This window comes from Lacerta agilis, chromosome 2, assembly GCF_009819535.1.
Source record: "Lacerta agilis isolate rLacAgi1 chromosome 2, rLacAgi1.pri, whole genome shotgun sequence".
NCBI lineage: Eukaryota > Metazoa > Chordata > Lepidosauria > Squamata > Lacertidae > Lacerta > Lacerta agilis.
The window spans coordinates 19657962-19685428 of NC_046313.1; the positions used below are offsets into that span (position 1 = coordinate 19657962).

At 45.7% G+C, this 27467-nt stretch overlaps 1 protein-coding gene across 1 annotated transcript in view; it reads left to right on the forward strand.

The window, feature by feature from the left end:
- Window positions 1-10525: 10525 nt before the first annotated feature.
- The window catches only part of ERBB3 (erb-b2 receptor tyrosine kinase 3), an 84399-nt gene continuing 67457 nt past the window's right edge, over window positions 10526-27467 (forward strand). The window contains exon 1 of the mRNA XM_033138843.1: window positions 10526-10953. Within this exon, the coding sequence (XP_032994734.1) occupies window positions 10779-10953 (175 nt within the window). The 5' untranslated portion in view covers window positions 10526-10778. The remainder of the gene's footprint in view (window positions 10954-27467) is intronic.

Sequence of the window (27467 nt, forward strand, 5' to 3'; positions counted from 1 at the left end):
GGCAGTTTGGACCAGAGCAAGAGTAGAGGAGTGGGATGTTTTTAACAAGTGATGATAAACCTGAAGCCTTCCAGTTGTTTCTGGATTCCCAACTCTTGCCAGCCTTAACAGAGTTACGTGACAGTGGGCGGAGATCACACGTCACAGCTATATGTCCTGATCCAAATTGGGTAGTAGGGCACTTAAAGGTCAAATCTGATTGGATCCCGTGGTGATTTATATCCTTGCTTAAAATGAAAGAGTTACGGTCTCTAAAAACTGCTATATTTGATATATTCAGTAACGTTGCAAACAGTCATTATTACTTCTTTGTCCCAACAATCTCACAGGACGGCACATTCGCAACCTTCCACCAGACAAGAGACTAACCCAATTACCTCATCTTAACACCTTGCATACTCTCATTTCAAGACTGTTGCAAGTTGCAGACTTTAGGCTCCAGCATCACGCTTCCTCTTCAATACACATGCGCATGTGCACACACACAGCTCGCTCACTTTTTTGTGATGTTCTAGTGAAGGTGCACACTGGCACCTGCGACTGAACACCAAAGGGGTTTTGTTGATTACGGAATACTGTTGCTTCAGAAGGGTAATATTTTGCCATTTTTAAAAAATTAACTTTGAAGATCACATGAAGCATAATGGGAATTCAATCAGCAAAAGGGCTGCATGGGGGAACTGCTGCTTGCTTGGTGCCCCTTCCGTGCCTCATATCCTTGGCCTATGGCCCATCCTTCCATAGGGCCTGCTTGACGCAGAAGCTGCCAAGAGACAAATCCTGCTCCAGGACTGCTGCCTTCAGCACATCAGCCCCCATCAGTTGTTGTTTTTAAAAAAACTGAGGCTGGGAGGCCCTGTTTGCAGCGAGCGCCCATGAATTCTGCTTTCTTCTGACACTTATCTCTGATCTCATTTCCTCCCACTCCTCTCCTGACTGCAACCATTGTTCTGAGCGCCCACTCCTGAATCTCTGCCATCCTCTCCCTCCCTCCATGCCATGCGCTGTGACAAGGTGACCTTGCCGGTGGCTGCCTGTGGTGATGCTCCTGCCATCCTTTACCACCAAAGGCCCAGGCAGGGAATAAGGATGATGCCACAACAGTAATAGCCCAGCACTTCCTTTCTCTGCCAGGCTCTTTCTCTCTCTCTCTCTCCACTTGGATTGGCAGCCATCTGAATGGATGGATATATAACAGAGGCCGCTTTTGTTTCCCATAGGCTCTTTCTATAATTTTGCAGCAGAGACAGCAGTGGGACTCAAAAATTATTGCAAAAGGGCGGCCGAAGAGGACGCCGTGGCAGAATGCAAAAGAGAAACGGATGCTCTCATGCTCAGCAGACCCTTGCTGGCTTGTCTTGAAACAAGTATTCCCCTTTATGTGGATCCAGTCTTAATTCTACATGCTTTGAGGGGAGAGAGAAGCACTGTGTGGCATTAAGGTGCTGGTGGTTCTGCATCCTACAGAGCATCCTAAATGGGAAATGTGTATACAGAGGGTGGGCCTGGGGAAAGGCTTTGGGCCTAAAAGCCCAAATGAGCCTCCCAGGCCTCTCTCAGCTCTCTTCCCTGAGCCACAACCCTGTTTTGTACTCTGCTCGGGTGTTTTTACCTGTCTGGAACCGTTGCTTAAAATTCTGCTCATGCTTCTTGCACGCCTGGAAAGAGAGGAACGTGTGAGGGTGTTGAAGCTAGCCTAGTGTACAAAGGTAACACACCCATTTGTTGCAAGGCCCACTTTTGCCCTCTGGCCTCACCCAGTTCCGGCATGCGGCCCCTCCAACGGAAAAAGTGGCCTTCAGGCTCAGTTTAAGGTTCCCCACCCATTGTTATTTTATTTGAGAGCCTGCCGAGGCCTCCCAGAAATGACACCTCTCTGTGGTAGTTGACAGAACTCCATTTACCAAGCACCACTAAGCCTTGGGCCTATGCCAGGGATGGAGAAAGCCCCATTGTAACAACTCTCCTTATCAGAGTATCTGCCAGTCTCAGCCCCCCACTTGATAATATGATAATCGTGACGATACAGGATAGCGGTAACAGACCCTCCAAATGTCCCTATTTTCCAGGGCCAGTCCCAGATTTATAGAAGCCATTCCAGTTTCCTGATTTCATCCCACTTTTCCATAGGACGTCCCCAGTACTTTTTTTTTTTTTTAATTGTTATGGGGTACTCTCATTTTGACTCAATAAAATCACCATTTTATAGTTCAAATTGGGGGAAATAAGTACAGTAAATGGACAAAAGTACAAAGATTCACAAAATGCTTAGGGGTATGCATACCCCCAGAAAAAAAGCACTGGACACCCCTATTTTCATCAAAGAAATGTTGGAGGGTACGGAGTTTTGCGACCCCTGAGCCAAGGAGATAAGCAACTATACAACCTTTAGAAGGCATCTGAAGGCACCCTGTATAGGGAAGTTTTTTATGTTTAATGTTTTACTATGTTTTTATATACGTTGGAAGCTACCCAGAGCTTCCAACGTATATAAAATTAAATTATTATTATTATTATTATTTATTTAGATAGGGCGTTCCTATTTTAACGGGAGAAAAGTGGAGGATATGCTGTAAACTCCTGCCCCCAACATCAAGTGTGGAGACAATAACACAGGTGTCCATGGCAGGACTGTTATAATCTGCACTTCCTCTCTGTTTCCAACCTGCAGTATTGAAATGATGATGATAGGTTATGTTTATTGCAATTGCAGTGTTGGTGCTTTTTAAAAAATGATAATGATGAAGCTGGCCATCTTCACTGCAATGTGAGCATCAGGATATACACTTCTGTGACCAGAAGTGAAGTTCATGGTCATAAAGCATTAAAAGCAGCACTGCTGATATATAGCCTACTGAACAAAGGTAAGAATCACATGCATCTGTTTCTCTGTCCATTTTCCCTCTGCCTCTGCCCACTGTTGGCATATGGCCCCCCCAAACAGGAATTGAGATGAAAAGTTTCCCTTGGCATATCAACATTATTGAGCTAGGTGGACCAATGGTTTCAGTGGTGCCAACTCAAATAAAATATTGGGGGGAGCAGGTAATCCCTGCCCCACATAATCACATATTGTGGTGCATGCACACCATTTGAATGGCAATACCTATTAACTTGGGTCAACTCCCTCAAATATTTTATTGGGGGGCCTGAAGGTACCTCGGCCCCTAGGAATTGGCTCCTATGGGTCTGACTCACTTCCTGTGTTCTCATGTTTACTAAATGTTCAGAAACAAAAAAAAAAGGGCCACATCATGGCGGTTTCCTTACTCATAAATATCAGATCTGTTTCTGAGCCCCAGCTAAAAATCCTTGTTCAGAAACCCAAATGTTGTTAGTAGGAAGTATTTACTATACAGTTACAGAATTTGAGCTGCGATTGCGGAATGCAGAATGACTCTGAGACTTAACTTTCTTGAATTGAGATGCTATGCTGTTCTCAGTTTTGCATGCTTGTGGATGTACATTGATACTGACTCAAGTTGAGCTTCCAGAAGTTAACTGGCACCAGGGAGGAGCATGTGCATATCCTGTTCCACTTTCTGATGCTAACAAGCCCTTGATATAAAGAAAAACCAGTTCTGTTAATCTTTTAAGCAATTTTCAATGTACTGAAACACTGGCCATAGTCCCTAAGTGGAAGAGCAAGTACTACTTCTAATTGGATGTTTGTCAAACTAATGCCTGGTGCAAATGTGCTATATGTGAGTCATGGCTGCCCATGGCAGTCTGGAGCAAGGCCTCTTACCTTGCACTTCAGCATCACTTGTTTACATCATGAATCCAATTGAAGATTTCCCTTGGAAGACTAATTTGCATTGCAAAAATAGGGGTGGACATGGTCTGGGTTGCATTCTTTGCTTATGATCTGGCTTGTAGAAACATGACAACTTGACATGTTGATCAAGTCCGGGTTATCATTTCTGTCCCTGGTTCTTACGTAAGCTGCTGCTACTGGGCCCTCTGTAAATACAGCAACTAGACGAACATCTGCTGTATTATTTGATCCCAGCAGAACATTGGGTTTTATATGTGATGACCAGCTGCAGAATATGGATGTCTGAACCAGAATTACCACTGGCAATATTTACTGTGTAATATTTCAGCTTTCAAAAGGTTTTACAGTTCAGTGTCCTTCTGACCAAAGTGCAGTCTCCTTTTGCAGAAAACATCCCTAATGGGATGTTGACTGTTTTTAGTCACAGAATCAGGTGGGGTCTATCTTCTTCCTTTTCACAGTTGAATAAAGAAGCACCCCTGCTGTCATGTTGTACATGTATTAATTTAATACATTCTTATTTTATATTCTGAGCTGATAGATCTGAAGGGCAAGTAATAAAAACCTGCAGTTAAAAACTACAAAAAAACCCCAACAAATCAAGCTGCACAAATATTAAAACAGTATGTGCAGCAAGGAAAATCAGGAGAGAAAATAATGTCAAGTTGAATCAGATAAAAGTGATCAATAAGCCCCAAAACCCTTCGCGGGGAGGGGGAACACACATCCTTATCAGTTCCCTAACAGCCAGAAAAGTGGAAGCATGGTCAATTTCCCTACAAAGAGAATGCCAAGGTCTCAATGCCCTGTTTGGCTAACCACCCACCCACCAAAGGCTTACAGTAAGGTTTCTCAGGAAGTTTTTATTAATGAATAGGTATGTTTTATAAGGGAGAAGTTGGTCCTTGAGCTATCCTAGCCGTACCCAATTAAACACCATAGAGGTTAAACATGTCCCTTTGAATTGGGCCTGGAAACCAACTGGGATCCAGTGAAGTTGTTTTGAAATCAACACTGTATGTTCCACTCTTGCCATCCCCAGTTAACATTCTGGAATTACCTTCTGGACCAGCGTAAGTGTCAACTCCCTGGGGCTCTGGGTGCCCAAGTACCCACAAATTTCAATGCCAGGGCCACGCTACTGCCCTGGGCACCCACAGTCGCGGAGCTAAGTTGGCATTCCTGTGGATCAGTGAACCTTTCAAAAGCAGCAAATGTGAAGTATGTTACAGTAATCCAGTAGTTTTCAGCCAGTGTGCCTTGAATGATGGTGCCTTGAATGATGGTCAAGGGTGCCGCAGGGCCTCTGTCCCTCTTTCCGTCCCTCCTTCCTCCGATACCCTCGTGTCTCTGTCTCCCGAAGGCTTGACCAGCTGTTTATTGCAGCAGCCCTGGCTATAAACTATAAGCTCCACAGGCGAATGGTGCCTCTGGCTGGCACCTCTCTTTGGGGCAGGGGGTAAAGCTCAGAGACCTGGGACAGTGGCTGCCCAGAGGACTCCCAAGGAGAGGGGAGAGGAGAGGAGGCTGAGGGGACACTCCACAAGGGAGGGTGTTCAAAAAAGGGAGAGAGGCTGCCAGCTCTGCAGACAATGGGTGACATAACTGGGCTCCTGAACCCCACAGGGGTGCTGCAAAAAGAATGTCGTTGGTTAAGGGAGCTGTGGACTCAAAAAGTTTGAAAACTTCTGCAGTAATCTGTTCACACTTATGCGTGTGGTCCCCCATGCACATCCAGCTAGGAGGCACAGGATGGCGCCAGAGGGCAGCGGCAGGTGCTTATTCCTGCTTTTGTACTTCATCTACATTCCAAGGCTGATTGGGGGGGGGGGAACCACCCAAAAAACAAAGAATGTCCCCTTTGTTTTCTGATTGCTCAGAACAAAGGGAAGTAAGAATGAAGAGAAAGGGGGGAGGAATAGTGAGACAGACTGCAAACTGTTTCTGGAGGACAGCATCAGAGTAGCGGTGGTGCCCTGAAGCATGTGAGATCAAGGCACTACAGAAATAGGGGGAAATAGGGGGGAAAGTAGATGCTCTCCTTCTCTCTCATGGCATGGTTTTAAGTTGAAACCTTGTCTCCATGTAATCTGCTATGAGGTTTGCAGAAGGCTAGTCTTGCATTCCAGGCCCGAGGTCCTATTTATGTCAGAAATCACCTTTTCCTCTTTGGTGTCACCTATTTTCTGTGTGACTCATCCTCTGAGCTGGGTGGAGGGAAATTTGGGGCTAAAGCTCAGCAATGCCTAAAGGACAGGCTGAGCAGCTACAGTGCTGAATGTCTCATCTGTGGCTCATCTGGACAGGATTTTGAGCTGACCTGAATTAGAACTCAGCTCCACCCGAGAGCTGCTTTAATCGAGGAGTAGGATCTGGACATTTAAGCAGATTTAAAGTCACTGGTATGGTGCCTGTATATTCCCCCGCCCCCCTCCACATGACTAATAAAAACTCTGGTTGGGGCTCTTTGGACCACAGCTGTGACTGAGAGGGGCATTAGACCAGGGACGATAATGTTATTGGGCTCCAACTCCTGCTAGCTTCAGTTAGCATGGTCAACGATCAGAGATTATGAGAAATGAGTAACTTCTGGAGAGTCATAGGATCCCCACTCCTGAGTTTGATGTTGCAGCAAATAATGATTTTTATATTGCTGTAAAGTGCTGTGATATATTTTTATGATACAGCAGTATATAAATATTTTTTATAAATAGATAAATAAAAGAACTAATATGCAAAATAAATAAATAAATAGTTGGGAGATCCGGTTACAGATTTCCTGCACTTTGTCCTTAGAGACTCTGCCACCTGCTAGGTGCAACTTCCACGCTTGGCCTGTGGTTAATCCTTCCATAGGGTCTGTTTGGTCCAGAAGCTGCCAATAGATAAATCCATCCCCAGGGCTGCTTCCTTCAGCACCTTGTCAGGTGAATCCTGCTACTTTCTGCAGAGGGTGGGAGGCCCCATCCCCAGTGCCCATGAACTCTGCTTTCTTCTGACACTTATCTCTGATCTCATTTCCTCCCACTCCTCTCCTGACTGCGGCCATTGTTCTGAGCACCCACTCCTGAATCTCTGCCATCCTCTCCCTCCCACCATGCCATGTGCTGTGACAGGGTGACCTTGCTGGTGGTGTGCTGCTCCTCATGTTGCTCTCTCCCGCCAAAGGCCCAGACAGAGAATAAGGATGATGACACGACAGTAACAGTCCATCCATCTCTCTCTCCTCTCTGCCAGGCTGTCTTCACTCTGAATGGCCAAAGAGAGCCATTGATATGGATGGATGGATATAGAGGCTGCTTTTGTTTCCCATTGGCTCTTTCCAGAAGATTGTGGCAGACACAGCAGCAGGACTCAAAAGGTATTAGAAAGGGCAGATGAGGAGGAAAGGGAACATTATAAGCAGAATGCAAGAGAGAAAGGAGGTTCTTATCAGTGCCAGATTTAAGGCAGTGTAGGCATGCAGAGCTGAGAGATAGCAAAATATTATAACAACAAACAACAACAACAACAACAACAACCTATAATTATATGAGTACCTACTGAGAAGATCCATAAAAAGTGACTGTACTGAAAGGAATTATAGTGAAAATAGGAAATATTTGGAGGGGGTTACAATATTTGTCCTCACTCAGGGTGCCACATTACCCCGTTCCGCCGTTGTTCTCATGTTCAGTAAACTCTCTTGCCGTCTTGAAACTATTTTTCTCTTTCCTGTTCTGTGACCCAGTCTAACTCTATGTACAACAGAACACAAACACAGCGTTGCATTAAGGTGCTGGTTCCTGGATCCTACTGACGATATTGAGAGGGAACTGTGATCTAGTGCTGTAGAGTAGAAGAACAAGGCTCTCGAGTCCAAACGTGGCTAGAATCCACACTTCTTTGCCCTTTAATAATTTCATCTAAACCCTAGAGGTGTTAGGTTGTTCTTAAACTTTACATATGCTCAAGGAGGTACTAGCCCCGTGTGCAAGGCTATGGTTCCAGGATATGGTCTGAAAGCAGCTGAGGCTACGACTTTGCCAAAGCCAAGGAGGTTCGGTCAGTGCCTGGATGGGAGACTGCAGATCCACACATATATTTAAAGCACATCTAGCACATATTTAAATCACATGACCTTCCCCCAAAGAATCTTGGGAATGACTATTCCCCACTCACAGAGATACTGTTCCAGGCAGCCTTAACAAACAAAGTTTCCAGGGATCTTTGGGGGAAGGTCATATGCTTTAAATGTGTGTTGGATGTGCTTTAAATGTGGACTTCTCTAAGACTGACATGTATGCTAACTTGGGTTTCATAGTGGAAGGAAGGAGGGGGATATAAATGTAAGGAAATACAATTAAAGAGGGTTGAACCCTGGCACAGCAAACATGTCAGGGGGCTTCTGAAATCAGGACCTGGGATTGAGTTGTTTTGCTAGATTTCTAAATACACGTAAACAAGGCTGGTGTGATGGAAGGATTCACTCAAATGTCCTTCCTTGGTTGAGTCATTATATTTGTTCTTAGGTTGTTAAGTCCTCCCATGTTACCTGGTAGTAGCCTTAAGGAAACATCCTCAAATTGTCTCTTCTTCAATCCAAATATTCCTATTTACCAGTACCTTTCTAGAAGCTTTTTCAGTGCTCTGCAGGTTGTATCTCATGTCTCCTTCCCAAGACCCGGCCTGAGGTTATGAACAAGATTCCCTCACTACCACCACTTCATTCCACATATAGAAGCCACATACAGAGAGCCAGTGTGGTGTAGTGGTTAGAGTATTGGACTAGATCCTGGGAGACCAGGGTTCAAATCCCCATTCGGCCATGAAGCTCACTGGGTGTCCTTGGGATAGCCACTACCTCTCAGCCTAACCTACCCCACAGGGTTGTTGTGAGGATTAAACGAGGAGGGAGAGAACCATACCCTGCTGCCTTTAACTCCTTGGAGAAAAAAGTGAGATATAAATGCAACAGAATAAAACTGGCAGGTGATTTTTTCTTCAGCAGTCGGGTCCTCCACCAGCTGGCTAATTTAGGGAGCCCAGGGGGCAGGCATCATGGCACTGTACAGTTCTGGCATCTTTCTACTGATCCTAGTCCCCCCAGCATTGGCTGTCTCAGATAGCCACCTCCCTCTGCCCAACAGTAGGGCTGGCTCTGCCTCCTTCTAGTAACATTGTGAGGTGGGTTGAATTAGGCTCAGACAAGGAACTGCAAACTATTTAGTGAACCCCGTGGCTAATCTGAGATTTGGACTCAGTTCTCCCAAAGCCAAATGTAGCTCTTCAGCCTCTACAACTAGCTGATTTAAGAAAAGGGAAACTTTACTGATTATTAGGTTTAGGAATTGTGACAGTATTAGAGGAAATATATCCTGCTTCCCAACCTGTGAAAAACCACATTCGTCTGTGAAGTGGCATGGCATGTTTAAAAATCTTACTTTAAGTGTTGTTTGTTTTTAAAGCATGTTCTGGACGGATGTGGCAAGAAGCTCCTTTGGGCACCTGACAGTGCATATATACTTGGAAGTAAGGCCCATTGAATGCAATGGGACTTACTCTCAGGTAAGCATGTATAGAATTACAACCTGAGAGTGAGCGGGATACAGCCTTTCTTCCCTGACACAGACCTTACATTAACCACATTTAAAACACTGTTATAATGCCCAAAGTTTCTAATGGACCACATTGGCCTCAGTGGAAGAGAGAGAATCCCCACCCCCACCCCACCCCACACAATGCTGTTCAGTCCTGATATTTTAGCTCCTCCCAAATATGCATGCAATCACAAGATGATAGATAAATGATGGATGGATAGATAGATAGATAGATAGATTCCAGCAACTGCAAAATGCACACACATTATCCCAAGGCAGACTTGTTTTACATGTTGTCAGTGCTTCATCTCAGGCAAATAAATAAATTCATCTATTCAGACACATTACACAGAATTAACATTACACAAGGAGAGAAAGTGGTGGACATCTCAACTTTTTCAATATCAGTTAAATCACAGCTAATTAAAAAAAAACTCAGCCCAGCTGCCCTTCTTCCTATAGCAGGATAGTCCTAAGGAATCAGGGTCTGCTTAATGGGAGAGAGAACCTTTTTAAGGATTTCTTAATTACTAAACCTGGAGGTGAAGGGGAAGCCTGGTCCAGCCAAGGGTATTTATGTATAGACACAGGAGTGAGATTGCAACGGGAGAAATGGCTCATCTACTTTTGATATAATCAGGGAAGTGGATTAAATCTGCGGAGCGTGGCTCGGTGGGATTTTTACTAACCAGAGTTGTATTTATTTATTTAATATAATTTATACATCGCTTGAGGGGGGGGGGAATCCCCACCCTCAAAGCAAAATGATCACTAACAAAAAAAAATCCACAATAGAGTCAGATAATGGATTATGCCGATATGGCATGGTTTCTCAAGTTTGTAGTTTCGTTGCTAGTTTGATCCATTGACTACGGCGGTGTGCGCGTTATTATGAACTCTATTTCATGAGAGTTTGAACAACAACAACAACAACAAACAAACAAACAAACAACAACAATGTGAAACACCCTTGCCTAGAACTCCTGGCTCCTGGCGATAAGGCTTTCTACCTCCACCCTTCTTTTTAAAAAAGTAATAATACAGTAATACAAATCTCCGCTTTTCACTCCTCTCTGCATGAGAGCTTCGACTGGCGTCCTCTGATTGGCCAGGCTAGAGCGCAGCCTCAACCAATGAGACGCGACTTAAGCTTCCCCTTGAATGAAGTGTGTGTAATTTGTGAGTTGTTGTGTGTAAGTGAAACTGATCAAAGGCGCCACGGCTGGTGTTCTTGGCTCTGGAGGAGAACTTGCCGCGTCGAGAGGCGGCGGGGACGGAGGCGACCAGCTCAATACACCCCCGCTGTGCCAGAGAACCGGAGAGCTTGGTGGGCATTTCGCTTGGGGATCAGGTGGCTCATCCTGTCGCCCTCTTCCTCATCCCAAATGCAGAATGCCATAGCCTGAAAAACGCGCCGCCGCATGCCAGGAGCAAGTGGTGGTGGGAGGAAGGGAGAGAAAGGAAGGAAGGAAAAAGTCCAAGCAAATACAAAAGTAACTCAAGATCTTTCAGCAATGAAGAGCAACTTGGTCAGAAGCTTCGTGCCTTGGCTGGTTCTTCTCCTGTGGAGCCTGAGGTCTGCAGCTTCTCAAGCAGGTAAGTGACCCCAAACAGCCTAAAAATGTGTTATCTGTCGTCTTTTATTTTTGGCTGCCTTGAGCGGAATCGCGAGGAAAAAACTGCCCTTTGCAATAACACAATTGAGTGTCTGTTTAGCCCTAAACAGGACCTTACACGGCGGCTGTGTTTATATCCAGCATGATAGTGGTGTGTAAACGCCCACCCCCCCGTTCCCCTGAAATCGGATCCGCGGCGTTTGATTATCTTTCTCTCGTTTTGTCAGCCGTAGGGAGGGGAACCGTGTACTAGTTTCACACCACGGAGCGACGCCTTTGAACCTGTGCCGCCGAGCTGTGGCAAAACCTATTTTTGTGTCTCGTCCTCCCCACACCCCAGCCTCTCAGCTCTTCCTCTCTCTAAAGGGAGAGGGACAACCCCCCTCCCCACTCAAACAATCACAACGATCTTTTATTTTCGCGATTTGTACGGGTCTGAGGAGCGCGATCCTGGCTCGCTGATTGTGGGGTTTGGAGGAAAGGCGTGTGTGTTTCTGCTAAAAGGGAGGGCAGAAACTTCAAGGCAAACTTTATGGAATCTGTAAAATGTTGTTTCGCTTGTTTGAAGGGTTGGGTCTTGGAATCAACTGTGGGGAAGACTTTTGTGTGTGTGGAGGGGTGCTTTAGGCTGAAATTACAGAACCAGGACTTGATCTTCAGCCCTCCGAACCTTTGAAATTGATTCCCTAGGTCTTGTTTAAACCTCAAAACCCTGGCGCACCTGAAGTAATGATAATAAACTAGTGACTGTGAGCATGTGCAAAGTGCATTTCCCTCTTCACTGAGTTTCCATAGCTCCTCCCCACTTACATACCTGGGATTTGGGGTTTACAGGATATATAGGTTAGAGAAGGTGTGGTTTTCAGGTAGGATTCAACTCTTTGTTTTTCCCCTTGAAGTTAAGTGCCATCTTGGAGGGAAAAATTATTATTGTGTTAGCCATTAGTGATGTATGAGACAAGTGGCTACTTCACACAACCCTTCCACAAAATTTTATTCAGTGCCATATAAGTTCTCCTCCTCCCTGAGGAGTCCCTCCACTCATGGTGTTCTTAAGGAGAAAGACTTACGTGTTTCTTTTTCCTTCTTTTTCTTTTGGTTGGGGTGGATACTTGGGTCAGAGTAACTTCCTCTTCATGGTTCCCTATCCAGGGCACATAAAACAACTGTAACCCTAACCCTACTTACCTGGGAGTAAGCTCAATTGAATACAGTAATGACTAACTTCTGTGTAGACATGGTTGTGACGTGCGGTTCATGTTGATCAGTTGCCCTCTAATAACCCTGCCTGTTGGTAGATTGAAATACTGTATGGCAGGCATGTCCAACAGGTAGATCGTGATCTACTGGTAGATCACTGGGTGTCTGTGGTAGATCACTGGTAGATCACTGGCTCCCCCCAAAGAAACTCAGCAACTTCGGCTCCCCTAAAAAAGCTCTACATCTTTGCCCTGAAGCTTTCCTTCCTGAACAAAGCTCAACTTTGACCCGAACCCCCCAAAACATGGATGGCTTTCCTTCCTAAAAAAAGCTCAACAACCCCTCAACCTGGAAACCCCCCCCCAAAAGGGGGTAGATCACTGCCAGTTTTTAACTCTGTGAGTAGATCGCAGTCTCTTGGAAGTTGGCCACCCCTGCTGTATGGCAAAGGAGTGGATTCATCCTGCCCTTTCAAAACAGGTTTATGGGGTTAAGTAGGGGATTCGGATCCATTGTAGTTACCGAGGCTGCGTGAGGGAGTGGCAGCTACTCCAGACTAATTAATGGAGTTTGGGGGCGTGAGCCTGTGTATCTGACATTCCAGTCACTAATATAGATTAGAATCCTGACTCCACCTATATTGAAAGAACATGTAAGGGGGGAGAGCTGGAAACAAGCTTGTCAACAGTTTAACTAATGGTGATCTTGAGTAGAAAAATCCAATGAAGTAACATATGCTCTTTCAACTCTTCTCTAGTGTGCTGTGCTTACACAAATTCTGAACCAACCATAATATTTCAAACTGCCAACTATTGGGAAAAGTTTGCCTTGCCCCAGTTATCCTGGGGGTGCAATGTAGGTGTTTTGATGTAGAGAATTCTGTGGGTTCTTGTTGCCCACTACCCAGAAAGAAGGGGGGCATTACATTGGTACTGATGCATTACTTTCTCCTGCTCTCGTATAATATTAGAACCCGGGTCCCGGGATCATTCAATGAGGCTGAATATTGGGGAGATTCAGGGCAGACAAAATCAAGTACGGCACATAACAACAGCTCCCACAAGAGGCAGGGATGACCACCTACTTGGATGCCGTTAAAAGGAGATTAGACAAGTTCGAGGAGGTTAAGGCTATATCAATGGCTACAAAGAGGGAAATGCACTCTGCACATGCAATAAGCCCCTGAATATTAGTTGCTGGGGAACACAAATGTAGGAAGGCTGCTGAAGTCATGTCCCTAGTTGGCCAGTGTAGCTAACAGGATGTTGGACATGTTTTGGGCTTGATCTTCTGCTCTGATTATGGAGAGGAGACTTCCACTATGTAGTTAAATTCTACTTAAGGAATGTCTGTGTATGTCTCTGTGTGGGACTTGCCATAGTCATTCCTGCCTTTCCATCTCCCATTGCTGAACTGTGTCATTGGGGGAGAAAGGGGAAAGGCCCTGTTGCCTTGCAGGTGGCATTCTTCCATTCCTGTCACATTCAACCCATACCTTGGGCAGGCAGGTTCCAAGTGCGAAGATTAAACACCACAAAGGGAGAAAAAGTTTTGATTTGAAAAGGCCCGTCCACTGTCCTATCGCGTTTTGTGGTTTCTTAAGCCAACAGACTGGTGGGGGGCGGGAATAAAAGGATTCCCTTAAATCGATGCTGTGTTTGAAAGGTTAACCTCTCCAGCTAGGCACTGTGGTGTGGAGGAATTTTTCTGCACAGTGTTTCCTTGGCTATCTGTTGTAAAAATAAAAAAATATTTGGGGAGGGGGTTGTGTGTGTGAAAGAACTATGGATGTCCTCCTCTCTTAGACTCTGGACACAGAGTCAAAACAAGTTAAGCATTCGTTCCGTTTTTCTGCCCGAAAATATGTTTGCAAATATTTTTGAGAACAAAGTCCTTTGGAATGCTTACCTTCCTCAGCAGGTTCCCTTTGCACCAGTGGGTTGGGGAACCACCTGCAACCTTTCAGGTGTTGTTGAGCTCCATCTCCTATCAGACCCACCGGCATGGCCAGTGGTCAAGGCTGATGGGAGATGTAACCCAACAACAGCGAGAGGGCCACAGGTTCCCCATCTTTGCTTTATTGTGTCCATGTTATCTGGAGTGCAGTTTTTTTTGGTGTATTCTAGGGAATGTTTAGGGGCTGGAGCATGCATGGGCAGGCTGCAAGGTGGTGGATGAAGGAGAAAGCCAGAGACATGGGAGTAACCTTTTAGCAAGGCTTTGTTGTCATAAGAACATAAGAAGATTCCATGCTGCTGGATTGGGCAAAAGTCCGCCCTGTCCAGGATCCTGATAGCAGCCAGCCAGGTGCCTCTGGGAAGCCAACAAGCAGGGCTAAGAGGCAATAGTTCTCTCTTGCTCTTGAACCCTGCAACTGGTACTTGGAGGCTAACTGCAACTGGCACTTGGAGGCTTCATTATGACTGTTCATGGATAGGCTATTTTTTTTCAATATGGGCGTTTAATCCTCCTTTAAAGCCAGAGGTCATTACTACATCTTGTGGCAGTGAATTCCACAAATAATTTATGCTGAAAATCAAGAAATTGTGCTCGAACTGCTAAGATGGGTTGTTGTTGTTTTAAAAACGATAGTAGCATGGAGGGCGTCCAAAAGCACAGGGCCCTCTGCAAAAAAAAAAAAAAAAAGGCGAATGTGTGGCCAAGCAGTGGCCCTCCAGATGCTGTTGGACAGCAAAGTCTAAAGTGCTGCAGGATTAATCTGATGGGCAATCTCCAACATTAGTAATAGCAGCAGACCTGTTTAAATGAATTGACCTAAACTCATTGACTTCAATACGCCTGCTCTGATGATTACTACCGGTAAATGTTGGGTCTACCCCTTAAACTAGACAGCATCTTAAAAAGCAGAGACATCACCTTGCCGGCAAAGGTCCGTATAGTTAAAGCTATGGTTTTCCCAGTAGTAATGTATGGAAGTGAGAGCTGGACCATAAAGAAGACTGATCGCCGAAGAATTGATGCTTTTGAATTATGGTGCTGGAGGAGACTCTTGAGAGTCCCATGGACTGCAAAAAGATCAAACCTATCCATTCTTAAGGAAATCAGCCCTGAGTGCTCACTAGAAGGACAGATCCTGAAGTTGAGGCTCCAGTATTTTGGCCACCTCATGAGAAGAGAAGACTCCCTGGAAAAGACCCTGATGTTGGGAAAGATGGAGGGCACAAGGAGAAGGGGACGACAGAGGACGAGGTGGTTGGACAGTGTTCTCGAAGCGACTGGCATGAGTTTGGCCAAACTGCGAGAGGCAGTGGAGGATAGGGGTGCCTGGCGTGCTCTGGTCCATGGGGTCACAAAGAGTCAGACATGACTGAACGACTGAACAACAACAACAACAACAAACCCCTTAAACATTGCACTAGAGGCTGCTTAAAAGAGCAGTAATGTCAGTTCATGCCAGTTAACATGGGAGCAATGTGCTTCGTTTTTGTAAGGCCTTATTTAACTGAAAAGCAACTAATCAATATGTTCAATTATAACAAGCAGATAGTCTTCCTCTGGAAAGGTGTTTATGTGAGGTGCCTGCAGCGATGTGTGGCCCTGGGTAGGGTTATGTACTTGCAGGGAAGTGTGGCCATGGCACACTTCCAGCCCGGTTACCCTACCAAGAACAACCCCTTCCCCTCTTTCCTAACTCTTGAGGCTGGTATATTTGCACTGGCACAAATGATGCACCTTTTCGCTTTATGTTGCATTTCTGCTGACAAGTATTCTGCCTTCTGTACTTTACACGGTGTTGCAAGGCACTTGTACTCTGCAGCTGTTCGCTAATGAACAACTCTTCTGTGGGGAGCTACCTCATGGGTGAAATCGCCCTCTGTGAAGTCAGATAGGTCATTGTCCTCTATGTTGTTGATGGGACTCTACAGAGAGATCACATCTCACAACCTTTTCTTGCTGCCAGCACCAAGGCAGCGCTAGCATGTTTCTAACCCTGGGGACTGCTACCTTATTGGAAGGTAGTGATCAGGCCAAATAGACACAATGAAACTGAAAAGGAAGGGAGACCTCCATAGGGAACCTTCGTGGGTTCCCCTACTGAAGCATTTCTGTGATTGCTTCATAGCTCAGCGGTAGAGCATCTGTTTTGCGTGTGGAAGATCCCAGGTTCAACCCCTTGTTTCTCCAGGTAGGGTTTGCAGAGGCTGCTGCCCTGGGACCCTGGCAAGCTTCTTCCTCTGTTCTCAGCCATCTTAATTTCCTCTGCCAAGAGGAGACAACCTTTATTTTTCTCCCTAGGTTGATGTGTTGGTACACAGCTGCTGGACAACCAAGTGCTGGGAACCTTGTTTACGTTTTTTTTATTTAATGAGCACTTGCTAATGAGCCCTCTCTTGCTCTCCTCCCTCAGTTAATAGAGGCCAGGTTTCCCCAGTTGCCCGAAACCAGTTTTGTGTCAACATTCTTGACCTCTGCTAATTGCTTTCCCCATGTATGCTGTAGCTTTTGTCAGTGGGAAGAAAATCAAACAGTGTCGGTCAGATAAACTAGAGGGAAAACCTTCCTTCTCTGCCCAGATCCCTAGTTCAAGACACACCTGCCTAAGCAATGCTGAGATTGGGAGGAAATCGTCTACTTCTTAAGAATCCATGGGTCAGAGGTCCTTTCCCACACATAAGCTGGCCTAAAAACAAGTCCTGATAGAAAAAAATTCAACCTTTTTTTGGTTGCATTTTTCTTCCATGTGAAAAGTATGTACAGTATGTATGTACCTGCACAGATTTTTCCTGGCCCTTTCCAATTGTGAAAAGACATGGGAAAGGACCCCTAGTAACTTCTAAATCAGGGGCCAGCAAACTTTTTCAGCAGGGGGCTGGTTCACTGTCCCTCAGACCTTGGGGGGGGGGGCGGACTATATCTTGGGGAAAAAATATGAACGAATTCCTATGCCCCACAAATAACCCAGAGATGCATTTTAAATAAAAGCACACATTCTACTCATGTAAAAACACCAGGCAGGCCCCACAAATAACCCAGAGATGCATTTTAAATAAAAGCACACATTCTACTCATTTAAAAACACGCTGATTGATTCCTGGACTGTCAGCGGGCTGGATTTAGAAGGTGATTGGGCTGGCCCTGGCCCCCAGGCCTTAGTTTGCCTTCCCCTATTCTAAATGGACCATATCTGTGAGATTACCGGTAGGTCTTTAATAATTCTAATGACAACGCTACGTCTGTAGAATCCTGATGTTACACAGAACTAGACTTGGCTTGGCTTGAAAAAAAATGAGATGGTAACATTTTGAGCAAGTATGGCAGGCCTCTTCCCCTTCCCCAAATTACTACAAACGTGCTACATGCATCTGGGACTGTGGGGAAGGTACCCCAGCCAGGCATGAGTTCCGTTCTCTCTCACCTTTAGGCATTAAACGCCAAGGGGAAGTTTGGCCTTACAGTCGTACCTCGGAAGTCAAACAGAATTTGTTCTGGAAGTCCCTTCGACTTCCGAAACGCTTGACTTCCAAAACGTGGCTTCCGAAGCTGCGGAAGCCCTGTCAGATGTTCAGCTTCCAAAATAGCATTTGAAAACCAGAACAGTCACTTCTGGTTTTCGATTGTTCGGGAGCCGGAACGTTCGACTCCCAAGGTATTTGGGAGCTGAGGTACAACTGTATATTGGACATACTGTATTGCTTAAGTGTATTGATTAGGTAGCCAGCATAGTGCCTTCCAGATGTTTTGGACTACAACTCCCATCATCCCTGGCTGCTGAGCATGCTGACTGGGGCTGCTGTGAGTTGTAACCCACAACAACTGGAGGGGTAGCACATTGGCTATACCTGGAATAGAGGAATTAATGCAATCGCCTGGTCTAGCCTTGGTCCAGGAATTCCTTTTGGTTGATGCCAGGATGAGCCCATTGTTATATTAGGTTTCAAGTGTAGTTTTTACAAGATCTGAAGGCGATGAGTTGATAAGAGGGAATCCATCTTGCTTACCCTAAGCATTGCCATAGTATCACCTCTCCCAACACCCCGGTCCTCACAATTCTGCTCTCATGTCAACAACACTGCAACACTGCCACACTGCTCATTGCCACAAATACTCTCCTCACTTTCTCCAGGCCTGCTCCCTTCCAGAAAGGGCCATTCAAATAATATGTACAAGAAATCTTCTAAAGGTTAAGAAGGCCTTGTCGACTTTCCAGTTCCTGGCCAATTCTCTGCTCTGTTGATAGATTTAGAACAACAACTACTACTTCTCTCTCTCTCTCTCTCTCTCTGTGTGTGTGTGTGTGTGTGTGTGTGTGTTTTCTAGGCTACAGACAAAATAATTGTATCTTAGGGTTGGGAGGGACTGGAACATCATCAGTCCAGGTCCACCCTTCCTTCATGTGGCATTAGCCACAAATTAGCCTCTCTGCAGATTAAGCTGGAATGAAAGTCAGACAGTAGGATGCCACAAAAAGGGTGCCAGAGCAAAGGAGGTGCCTTGTGCCAATGTGCCTGCAGAGTACCCAGCTCCTCCAGGAGACTGGATTAGTTGGGAGGGCACATGTCATAAAGGAAGGGAGGGCAAAAGTCTTAGAGCCACACCAGGGTTCGAAATTAGCCAGGTGCATTTTGCACCTAAAAGTTCTCCATTCTGCGAGCACCTCAAAAAGTCTGGTTGCCATTTTTTGTGCCTGACTGACACTCAAGGATTACTGAAATGTATGTGCTTTGAAGCCTCGAAGTATTTGTTAAGGATAGACAATATGTTAAGGAGTTTAACAGTAAAGAGTGTTTTGAAAACTGAAGTATGGTACCAATATTTTTATTGTGAATACAAAATTAAGCATGTATTAAATGTGATATGCAATTCACATAAGTGACACATTGTTAATATTAATTCATGCTTATCAAAATAATAAATAGTGTTGCTGACCCCACCCCCCGCCCCGTGGCGACTAGACATTATGTTTTGGCACCTACAACCCAGGTCCCAGAAGCCATTTGGCTCTTAGCTTTTCTATCCCAGTTTCTAACACTGAGCCACACCAAGACCATTATTTATTTGTCACATTTATCCACGATTGTAGGGTGGCTTACACTGAGCTATTTAATTTAAACTTTACAACAACCCTCCGAGGTAGGTTATGGCTAAGAGGCAGTGATGTCAGCAGCGAACTTCCTAGCTAAGCAGGGATTTGAGTCTCCGATTCTTGCATCTGCACTCGACAATCTACCCCTGTAGACTGTGATTGCTTTTATTGTCTACACCAGGGATGGGGAAACCCCCAACTCTCCAGTTGTTGAAGGTTTCCAACTCCCATCAGTCATAACCAGCATGGCAAATAGGTCAGGGATGTTGGGAATTGTAGTTCAGCATTATCTGGAGGGCTACAGGTTGCCCATCACTCACTGTACCTCAGATTGCATTTGCCTCACAAAAATCTGGGAGTTTGCTAAAAGGCCGTGTGAAAGAGAAACAAGTGTGTGAGTGTATCGTGACTATAGGGTTTCATGCATGCTATTTGTGTGTGTGCCTATGGATGGAAGAAGGACAGCCTTATTGTCAGGGGGATAAACATCAGTGGGGCTGAGATACAAATGATAACGGGGCAGTGACAAAACAATGGAGCCTATTTCTCTGATACATTTATTTCTGATTGGAATCCGTCCAGCCCTTGGTTCAGTCTCTGCCTCCCGCTCTTGAGATAAAAGAACTCTTTGTTGCTGGACCTTCGCTTCTGGTTTGACCAAACCCCTTAAGTCTCTTGCTCAATGATTATTAATTTGGAAAATGCGAAGTGCTAGGCAAATGGAGGGGATTCGGGAATCATGGCATTTCAGTCGGAACATGACTATGTAGGGAATCCATAGTAGATTAACTGTAATATAAGGTTTTGCCCCAGAACCAAGTTTTAGTGCCAAATTGGTTGTGGAGAGGGGAAGGTACTTTGTGCATGCTCAAAGACACTGAGTATCATGGCCGCGTCCATCTTGCAAATGCGTACGAAAATGGTCCCTGCTGACTGAAGCATGCTGTAGAATGAAGGTGGACAGAACGTGGATTGTGGTCTGCAAACTAATTCTGTTGGAGCACAGAGTGTTTTGCTGCTCGCTGGGGTTCTTGTGAAAAATGCTGGGCTTTTTCCAACAAGGCACTTCTTGTGCATACTCAGGGTCAGTCAACACAGGGTACTTACGTGCTCTTCAAAAAATCCCACGAGCTCTTGCTGGATGACCACAGAGTTTCTAGTTGTGAAAAAGAAAAAGGTGTCTGACTGGCACAAATCTAGAAGACTCTGGTTGCTGGCTTCATATGGAGCTCCTTGCGGGGGGGGGGGGAGGTGAAGTATCATTGTTATAAAAAGGGTACCCAAGAGAAGATTCAGAAAATGACTTATAGATGCTCCAGCTGGCTCGGGCGTTTGGGCCAAGCCACCTGATGCAGGGAAATGCAAATAAATCCTGCAAGGGTCCATAGCCAATTCAACCTGGTAGAAAAACGATCACTGTATTTAAGCAAGTGGTCCAAAATCGATGGGGGAGATTGTTCCACTTTAGCTAGAGATGCTCACAAAAAGGCACAGATGTTCTTCTGCGATGTTGAGGCCCACCTGGCACTGAAAATGTCATTCTGGATCTCCTCCTTGGAGGAGCTCCTCTTCACGCTCTCCTGTTTCCTAATGCAGGCAGCCATTTCCGTGTGGTGCAACTTTTAGGTCCAAGGGGCTGTGCCCTAATCTCTTCCATCTATGCACAGCTTATGCTTGCTGTCAGAGATTTGCATGGCCAGGGCTGGGCAAGATTGTCCCTCCCATCTGAATCACTCCAAAGGAGGGGGGGGGAAAGGACCTTTCGTAATAGGTAGTGCTTGCAGAGTAAATAGCCACAAGCGAAAAACCAGGTGTGCAGGGGAAGATCGGAAGGGTGGATGCCCAGCCATGAAGCAACTCTGAGCAGCAGCAAAGCAAGAGGGATGATGTATTGGAGGGGTGATCTACTTCAGGGATCATATCCAAACAAGGGGTGTTGAAAAACATCTTGGCCACAGCCTCCGCCCACACCTGGCGTGCATCCTCTCCTGCCAGATAGGCGCAGGGTGTCTTCACAAACAGAGCACTGAGTCAACTGAGAGAGAGAAAAACAATGTTGCTCATCCCCCGCAGTTTGAATGGGTGTTAGGGACAGACACCAGGATAGCTCTTGGAATCGCCACTTAAGCAATCCTATGGCAGATGTTGGTTTTAGGACAGGGAGCTTATCCACAGAAGAGGGTAATACCCCTCCCCACTCCCTCACTATATTTAAGGATCTGGTGACTTCTGTTTCAGTGTATCTGAAGAAGTGTGCATGCACACGAAAGCTCATACCAAGAACAAACTTAGTTGGTCTCTAAGGTGCTACTGTACTGGAAAGAAATTTTTATTTGGTTTGACAGAAGAGGGTTGTTGTTGTTGTTGTTTTTGAAGTGAGGGAAGGATACAGCTGCGTACATGCCATACATTTATGCTGGGAACTCTAGTTCACCCCTCACCATGGGTGTAGCCAGGATTTATGTTATGGGGTAGGGGGACAGGACACCCACTGTCGTCATCCTCTGTCTGGTTCTGTCTAGCACAGATTCGGAACAAAACGTCTCAACAGTTGTTTTAAATTACTTTCTTTTGGCCCCAAGTGCTCAGAAAAAAATCTGTCAAGATCTTTCTATGATTTCTACTTTTAGTTAAGTTTATTTTTAATCAACTGAAATGAGGAAGGCTCCTGGTGATAGGGAAACCCTGGAGGGACAGAATGATTGTTACTCCTCTCTTTCTTTAATACCAAGACCAGAGAGGAGGGAGGAGGAAGTGGGCAGAGAAGGAAAGCCACACAGAAGCACCTGTGGCTTCCAGTGCAGCTGCCTGCACTAATTTTAGGCTTTTCAACTTTGACATTGCCCCCCCTGTTTTAAAAAAAAAAAAAGCTTCTCAGAGTCTGCCTTCTTCTACATTCTTACGCCTCCTCCTGACAGAGGATACACTTTTGGAACAGTGGCTGTAGCAGCAGAGGCACAAATAAATCTCTGCTAGAGGCAGCTTCGTAGCATGCATTTTCCCTTGGAATCAGTCCAGTTCAGAAGTGCAGGGTCCCTTCAAGCCAAGCCCCCTTCTAAGATTATGCAAGATTATGCAGTCATGTTATAATTGTCGTCGCTGGCATCCGTCTGTCTCAAGAGACAATGGAGCGCGCCTCCGGGGGTGAACTCAAACTGCTGTATTAGATGCACCAAAAGTGACCTCTGTGGGGTGCAAGCCTGGGCAGTATGAATGGAGGTTTTGGGGATGCCCAGATAACAAGACCTCGCTGGTGTGGTCCAAAGGAAAGCAGAGCAATACGTTTGGCGCTAGCTTGACTGCTGGACTTGCTGGAGGGAGGTGTGCAAGGCGCCATCCAGCTGTCCTAGGGACTCCACTCCGGATTTGTGTAGAGTTTACTCCTTAGCCTTTTCTTCTCTCAAATATAATTTGATGATGATGATGTATGCATTGCGATGCTCAATGCAGATCTCTCTGTGTTGCCTTTCAGCTAGGTCTGCTATTTTGTCTGCATGTTTGTGGGCAAATGTTTTGGAATGCTCCAATAGCTTCTTTCTGAGTGACTTAAGTTGTGTTTACCTTGTTACACAACAGAACATGCACACCATTCTCTTGAAACTGAAACACCTTGTGTTTTAATTCTTCCTAAATGCTTAGCTATGGAGCATACAGAACAACTCCTTTCCCATGCCATGTGCCTCCTTCAGAGTGACCCTAGGAGCCAATCTTTACCCAACTTGCCTCCTTTCACTCTACTTGACTCCAATAAGCACAGAGGGTGCAAAGACTTCTTCTTAGTTGCTAAACAGCTTCCTTTTCATGTTGATTGGGTGGCTCTGGGATGCTGGATGTAGGGACCCTGCTAGGACTGTAGTAATGGGTCTTTGACCCCCTGCAACCCTGGACCACTGCACCTCTGCTTGGAATATGGTGGAAGTTCAGGAACGGCTTAGGACAAGACAGATTCCATCAGTCCACCGCCAGCACTATTATAGTTGCATCCTGCAGTTTTTCTGAGGAATAGGGTGACATAAGCCACTTTTTATAAAACAAACAAACCCTCACAACAACCCTGTGAGGTATAAATAGATTGTGGGATTTTGGCTGACCCAAGGTCATCTAGTAAGTTTTGTGGCTGAATTTGACCTCTGTTCTCCTGTCAATCACTGTGGCGCACTCTCTTGGAAGACAGTTTATGGGGACTCTTGTTTCAGACGCTTAAAGTCCATTCCAAAATAGTCTAATCAAAGCCCAACTTAACGTGAACAGCCTACAACGTTTTATGTTTATAACCCTCCTTGTGTGCAGGAAACAGGTGGATGAAAGGCACTTGCTGCCTCATCTCCCAGCTGAGTGGCCCGTTCAAAGGTACAGGAGGAAATACTGAGTTACCACCCAGCCACTCCTTTCTTTGTATTTTCTGTATGGGGAAAACCATAAAGCAGGAAGTGAGAGTCTACATCAGGCACCCCCAAACTCGGCCCTCCAGCTGTTTTGGGACTACAACTCCCAACATCCCTAGCTAACAGGACCAGTGGTCAGGGACGATGCGAATTGTAGTCCCAAAACAGCTGGAGGGCCGAGTTTGGGGATGCCTGGTCTACATCATAGAATCATGGAAGTGTAGAGTTGGAAGGGATCACAAGGCCCATCTAGTCCAACCCTCTGTTGTTGGACTACAGCTTCTATCAGTCCTAACCAATAAGGCCAATGACCAGGGATGATGGGTTTTGTAGTCCAGCGGCATCTGGAGGGCCCCAGATGTTGACCTTTCGCGTAAACCACAGCGACCCTAAAATGGAACCTTTCAATCTCCCCATGGTTGTGCCAGGGGAAGAGAGGAAGATAGGAGCATATGAGAGGGAGGTTCACTGGGCTTGTTCTCATAAAGCTAAACTGTGGCTTAGTATTACACCTGAATGCAGCCACTGTGAACTTTGAATTCTGTGTGGCAGGCAACCGTGTGCCAGGGTTGGTAGTATTACTGCTACTGTTTATGCAGCTCTTTTGAGTGTTCTTGATGCACATTATTCCGGTCATCTGTACAGCAGCCCTGTAATGTACCGGTAGCTCAGATGGAATATCCCTAAATTGCATGTAGGGAAGCGGTTATGGGAGCAAGATCTGAACTGTGAATTTCCAAGGTGCTGCATCTGAAACCCAGATCAGCCTCTTCTCCAGATATTTTTTTAAAGACTTCAACTCTTTATCAGCCCAAGCCAGCACAGCCAGTGATTAGGGAGGATGGAAGTTGTAGTCTAAAACATCTGGAGAGGACTAGGTTGGTGAAGGTTGAATTAATGGATCTGTGAAGCTCTGTTGAATGCATGTATGGCTCCCTCCACCACCATGGTTTCTCCATACACGGGACTAGTAGCATGCATACTGTCCGCACAGATAAGTGTGGCGATTGTCCTCCTTCCCCCTGATGTCATGATGGGCAAGGGCCCCAGTTGGCACCAGGAAGCAAAAGGGTGAATGGGGCTGACAAGGCTCCCCGGCAGTTGGAAATGGCTGGGGGCCAGGTATGAGAACACAATTGGCAGCCGATGATTTATAGAAACCTGAGCTTCAGCTTTTTAAGATGGGAAGTAGCTGGGCTTTAGTAAAAATCGGGGACTCTGTCCTCCCCTCTTTCTATAGAAGCCAACTTCCTCCTGGTTTTAATACACTCCTGATTGTTCTCGAGCTGTGAACTCAGCCTACACAAACCACAAGGACGCAGTGTGTAAGGAGGAGAATGGGTCATTTATGGTTGTGAATAATAATCTATATAAAAGTGCCTAAAACGAGGCAATCCCTGCACCCACAATCTAATAGGCACGGCACATGAGGAAAAAAGGGATGGGGAGGGAAGAGGAACACCCGCAGATGGTTGCGTGCTGAATGGTGAGCTTAAGGCGGCTAGGTTTTATTTTGTTTTCTGCCTGTCTTTCTAGGCTGGAAATGTGGAACTCAGGTTTATACTTGTTTAGGGCTCTGTGCTTTCGTTCCAGAAGAGCAGCAGTGAGAAGTATTTATAAACAGAAGAATGCAAAGAAGGATCAGAGGTCGGCCCTCTTTGTAGAGATGTGTTACTCTGCATGCTATCCTTCTCCCACGGCTGACTGCTGCTCCCAACTGCCACAGAGCTGTCAACCCTTCCTCTCTTTCCACCCATCCCTTTTGAAGGCATGTGATTCCTTTGAGCACTGCATCCGTACATTTCTTTCCACTCTCTGTCATAGTCACCCAAGTTCTGCCTATAGGAGAATAGTACGCTCCTAAGCAGTGGTCGAAACTCCCATTGTTCTAGGTGCATTTTGCGATAGGGAATTTCAGTAGCGCGAGCAGTTTCTGAGCACTGGGCGCAGTACTGCTCCTAAGATTTCAGATTAAAACTGCAGAGTGGAAGGAAAGGAGGACTTTTTAATGCCTCCCCACTTCAAGCTATTCTCTGAAGACTGGAGAAGAGACCCTCTTAAGAATATTAGGGGTGGGGGGTGGGCAGGGGGAGGACTAGACCATGTGAAAAATGAACATAAGATTTTAATTCCAGGTCGTTCATTTTCATCTTTGTATTCTTGTTATAAAAAAGCGCACCTAGACATTCTTGTTGTTGCACCCATATCCTAGGTTTAAGGTGCCATTTAGCTCCTAGCTTTCATATCTCAGTTTCTAACACTTCTCCTAAGAGTCCGCAGTGCAATGAGGGAATTTTGGACTCTGGACTTCATGGGCTGTAAAGCTGCGGGGAACATTCTGTCAAGGCAAGAATGCGCAATACTACATTCTCCCCCTCTGTTCTTCCTGTATACCCCCTAAATCTGGTGTGGGTTCCTCCTCAATGCTCCAGAGCAGATTTGGGTGTGGTATGGGGGGGGAAGGCTTATTCCCTAGATATGCCGCTGGACCTCTGTCCCCAAATCCTGCCTGATGGCAGCAGTGATGAAAGAGTTTGAATGGATTGGTTTGGTAGTGCTCTGCTGTGATGGCAACATTTTTCGATGAATTTTACAGAGCTGAACCTGAGCACCCCTTCATCGTTACGTAGCTGTTCGCACCCACCCCATGCCTTTAAAAGCACATGGAATTCCCCAGAGAATCCTGGGAACTGAAACTGCAGTTCCTGCCACCCTTAACAAACTACAGTTCCCAGGATTCTTTGTGCGGGGGGGGGGAAGCCACATGCTTTTAAATGTGAGTGAATCCCTTATCGGTTTCTAGTGCTGGTTGTGGACAGGAACGCCATTTCAGGCTTCAGCGGCAGGGTTGGCAGGTGGGGTTTGGTGGATGGGAGAACAAATGTAAGTGTGGGTGCATCAAGATTCATATAGCAAGGTTCAAAGGGCCTTCTTTTAGGTATATTCAAGCTCCGTTTGGAAGAAAAGAAAGCAATGCATTTAAGAGCATTTGTTGTTACAGTTTTATACATGATAATATTTTTTTTTCTGAGGGATAATTGCATGAGCTCTGAAACAAGGTGGGGTGAGTTGCTCACCCCTCCACTGAAGTGGCACCCCTGAGGTTGTTTTTTTTTGGGGGGGGGGTTCTGCAGCTTCATGGTTGAAGAAATCATTTTGCTAAGAAGTTCTTTGCAGTAGGGGGAAAGAAAACCCTACACACCTCCCTGTTAATTTGAATGAATTCAACTTCTTTACTTCCTTTACCCAGCAAATACTTTCTTTCTTTCTTTCTTTCTTTCTTTCTTTCTTTCTTTCTTTCTTTCTTTCTTCTGCCCTTTTTTTTTAGTCATGGCTTAGCCAAGCTTGACAGCTCATTTTGCTATCTCTGAGTCATGTTCTGTCTCACCTTTTTAGTTTTACAATAAGGTGGCCAGGGTGGTGGTGGTGGTCTGGGATGGGGGTGGGTGGGAGGGCTGAGGGACAAAGGCAAGGACATTTCCCAGAAGGAGAGAGATAAAAGGCTGGACAGCAAACCCCAAAATGGAAACAAGCCTGAGCAGCCGCCTGTAGCCAGCGGCAAGCATTGTTTATGCATGTTGTTGGGCGTGTAGGAATGTTGATGGTGGAGTGCTTGGTTTCACGGGGCAGATACCAGCTCTGCAAAGGAATGCATGCATATATATATATATATATCTTCTCGTGGGGGGACTTAGAATGGGGGGTGGGGGTTCATCCAGAAACTGCTAAGAGCAATTGGAATGTAGGAAATGTTTAACAGAGCTGCAGGTGTAGTTTGGAAAACATTACCAATACAAATATTTTTAAATGTGAAGTGGTTTCCAGTTTTTATATAACGTACAAAAACACATCAATGCTCTCTAC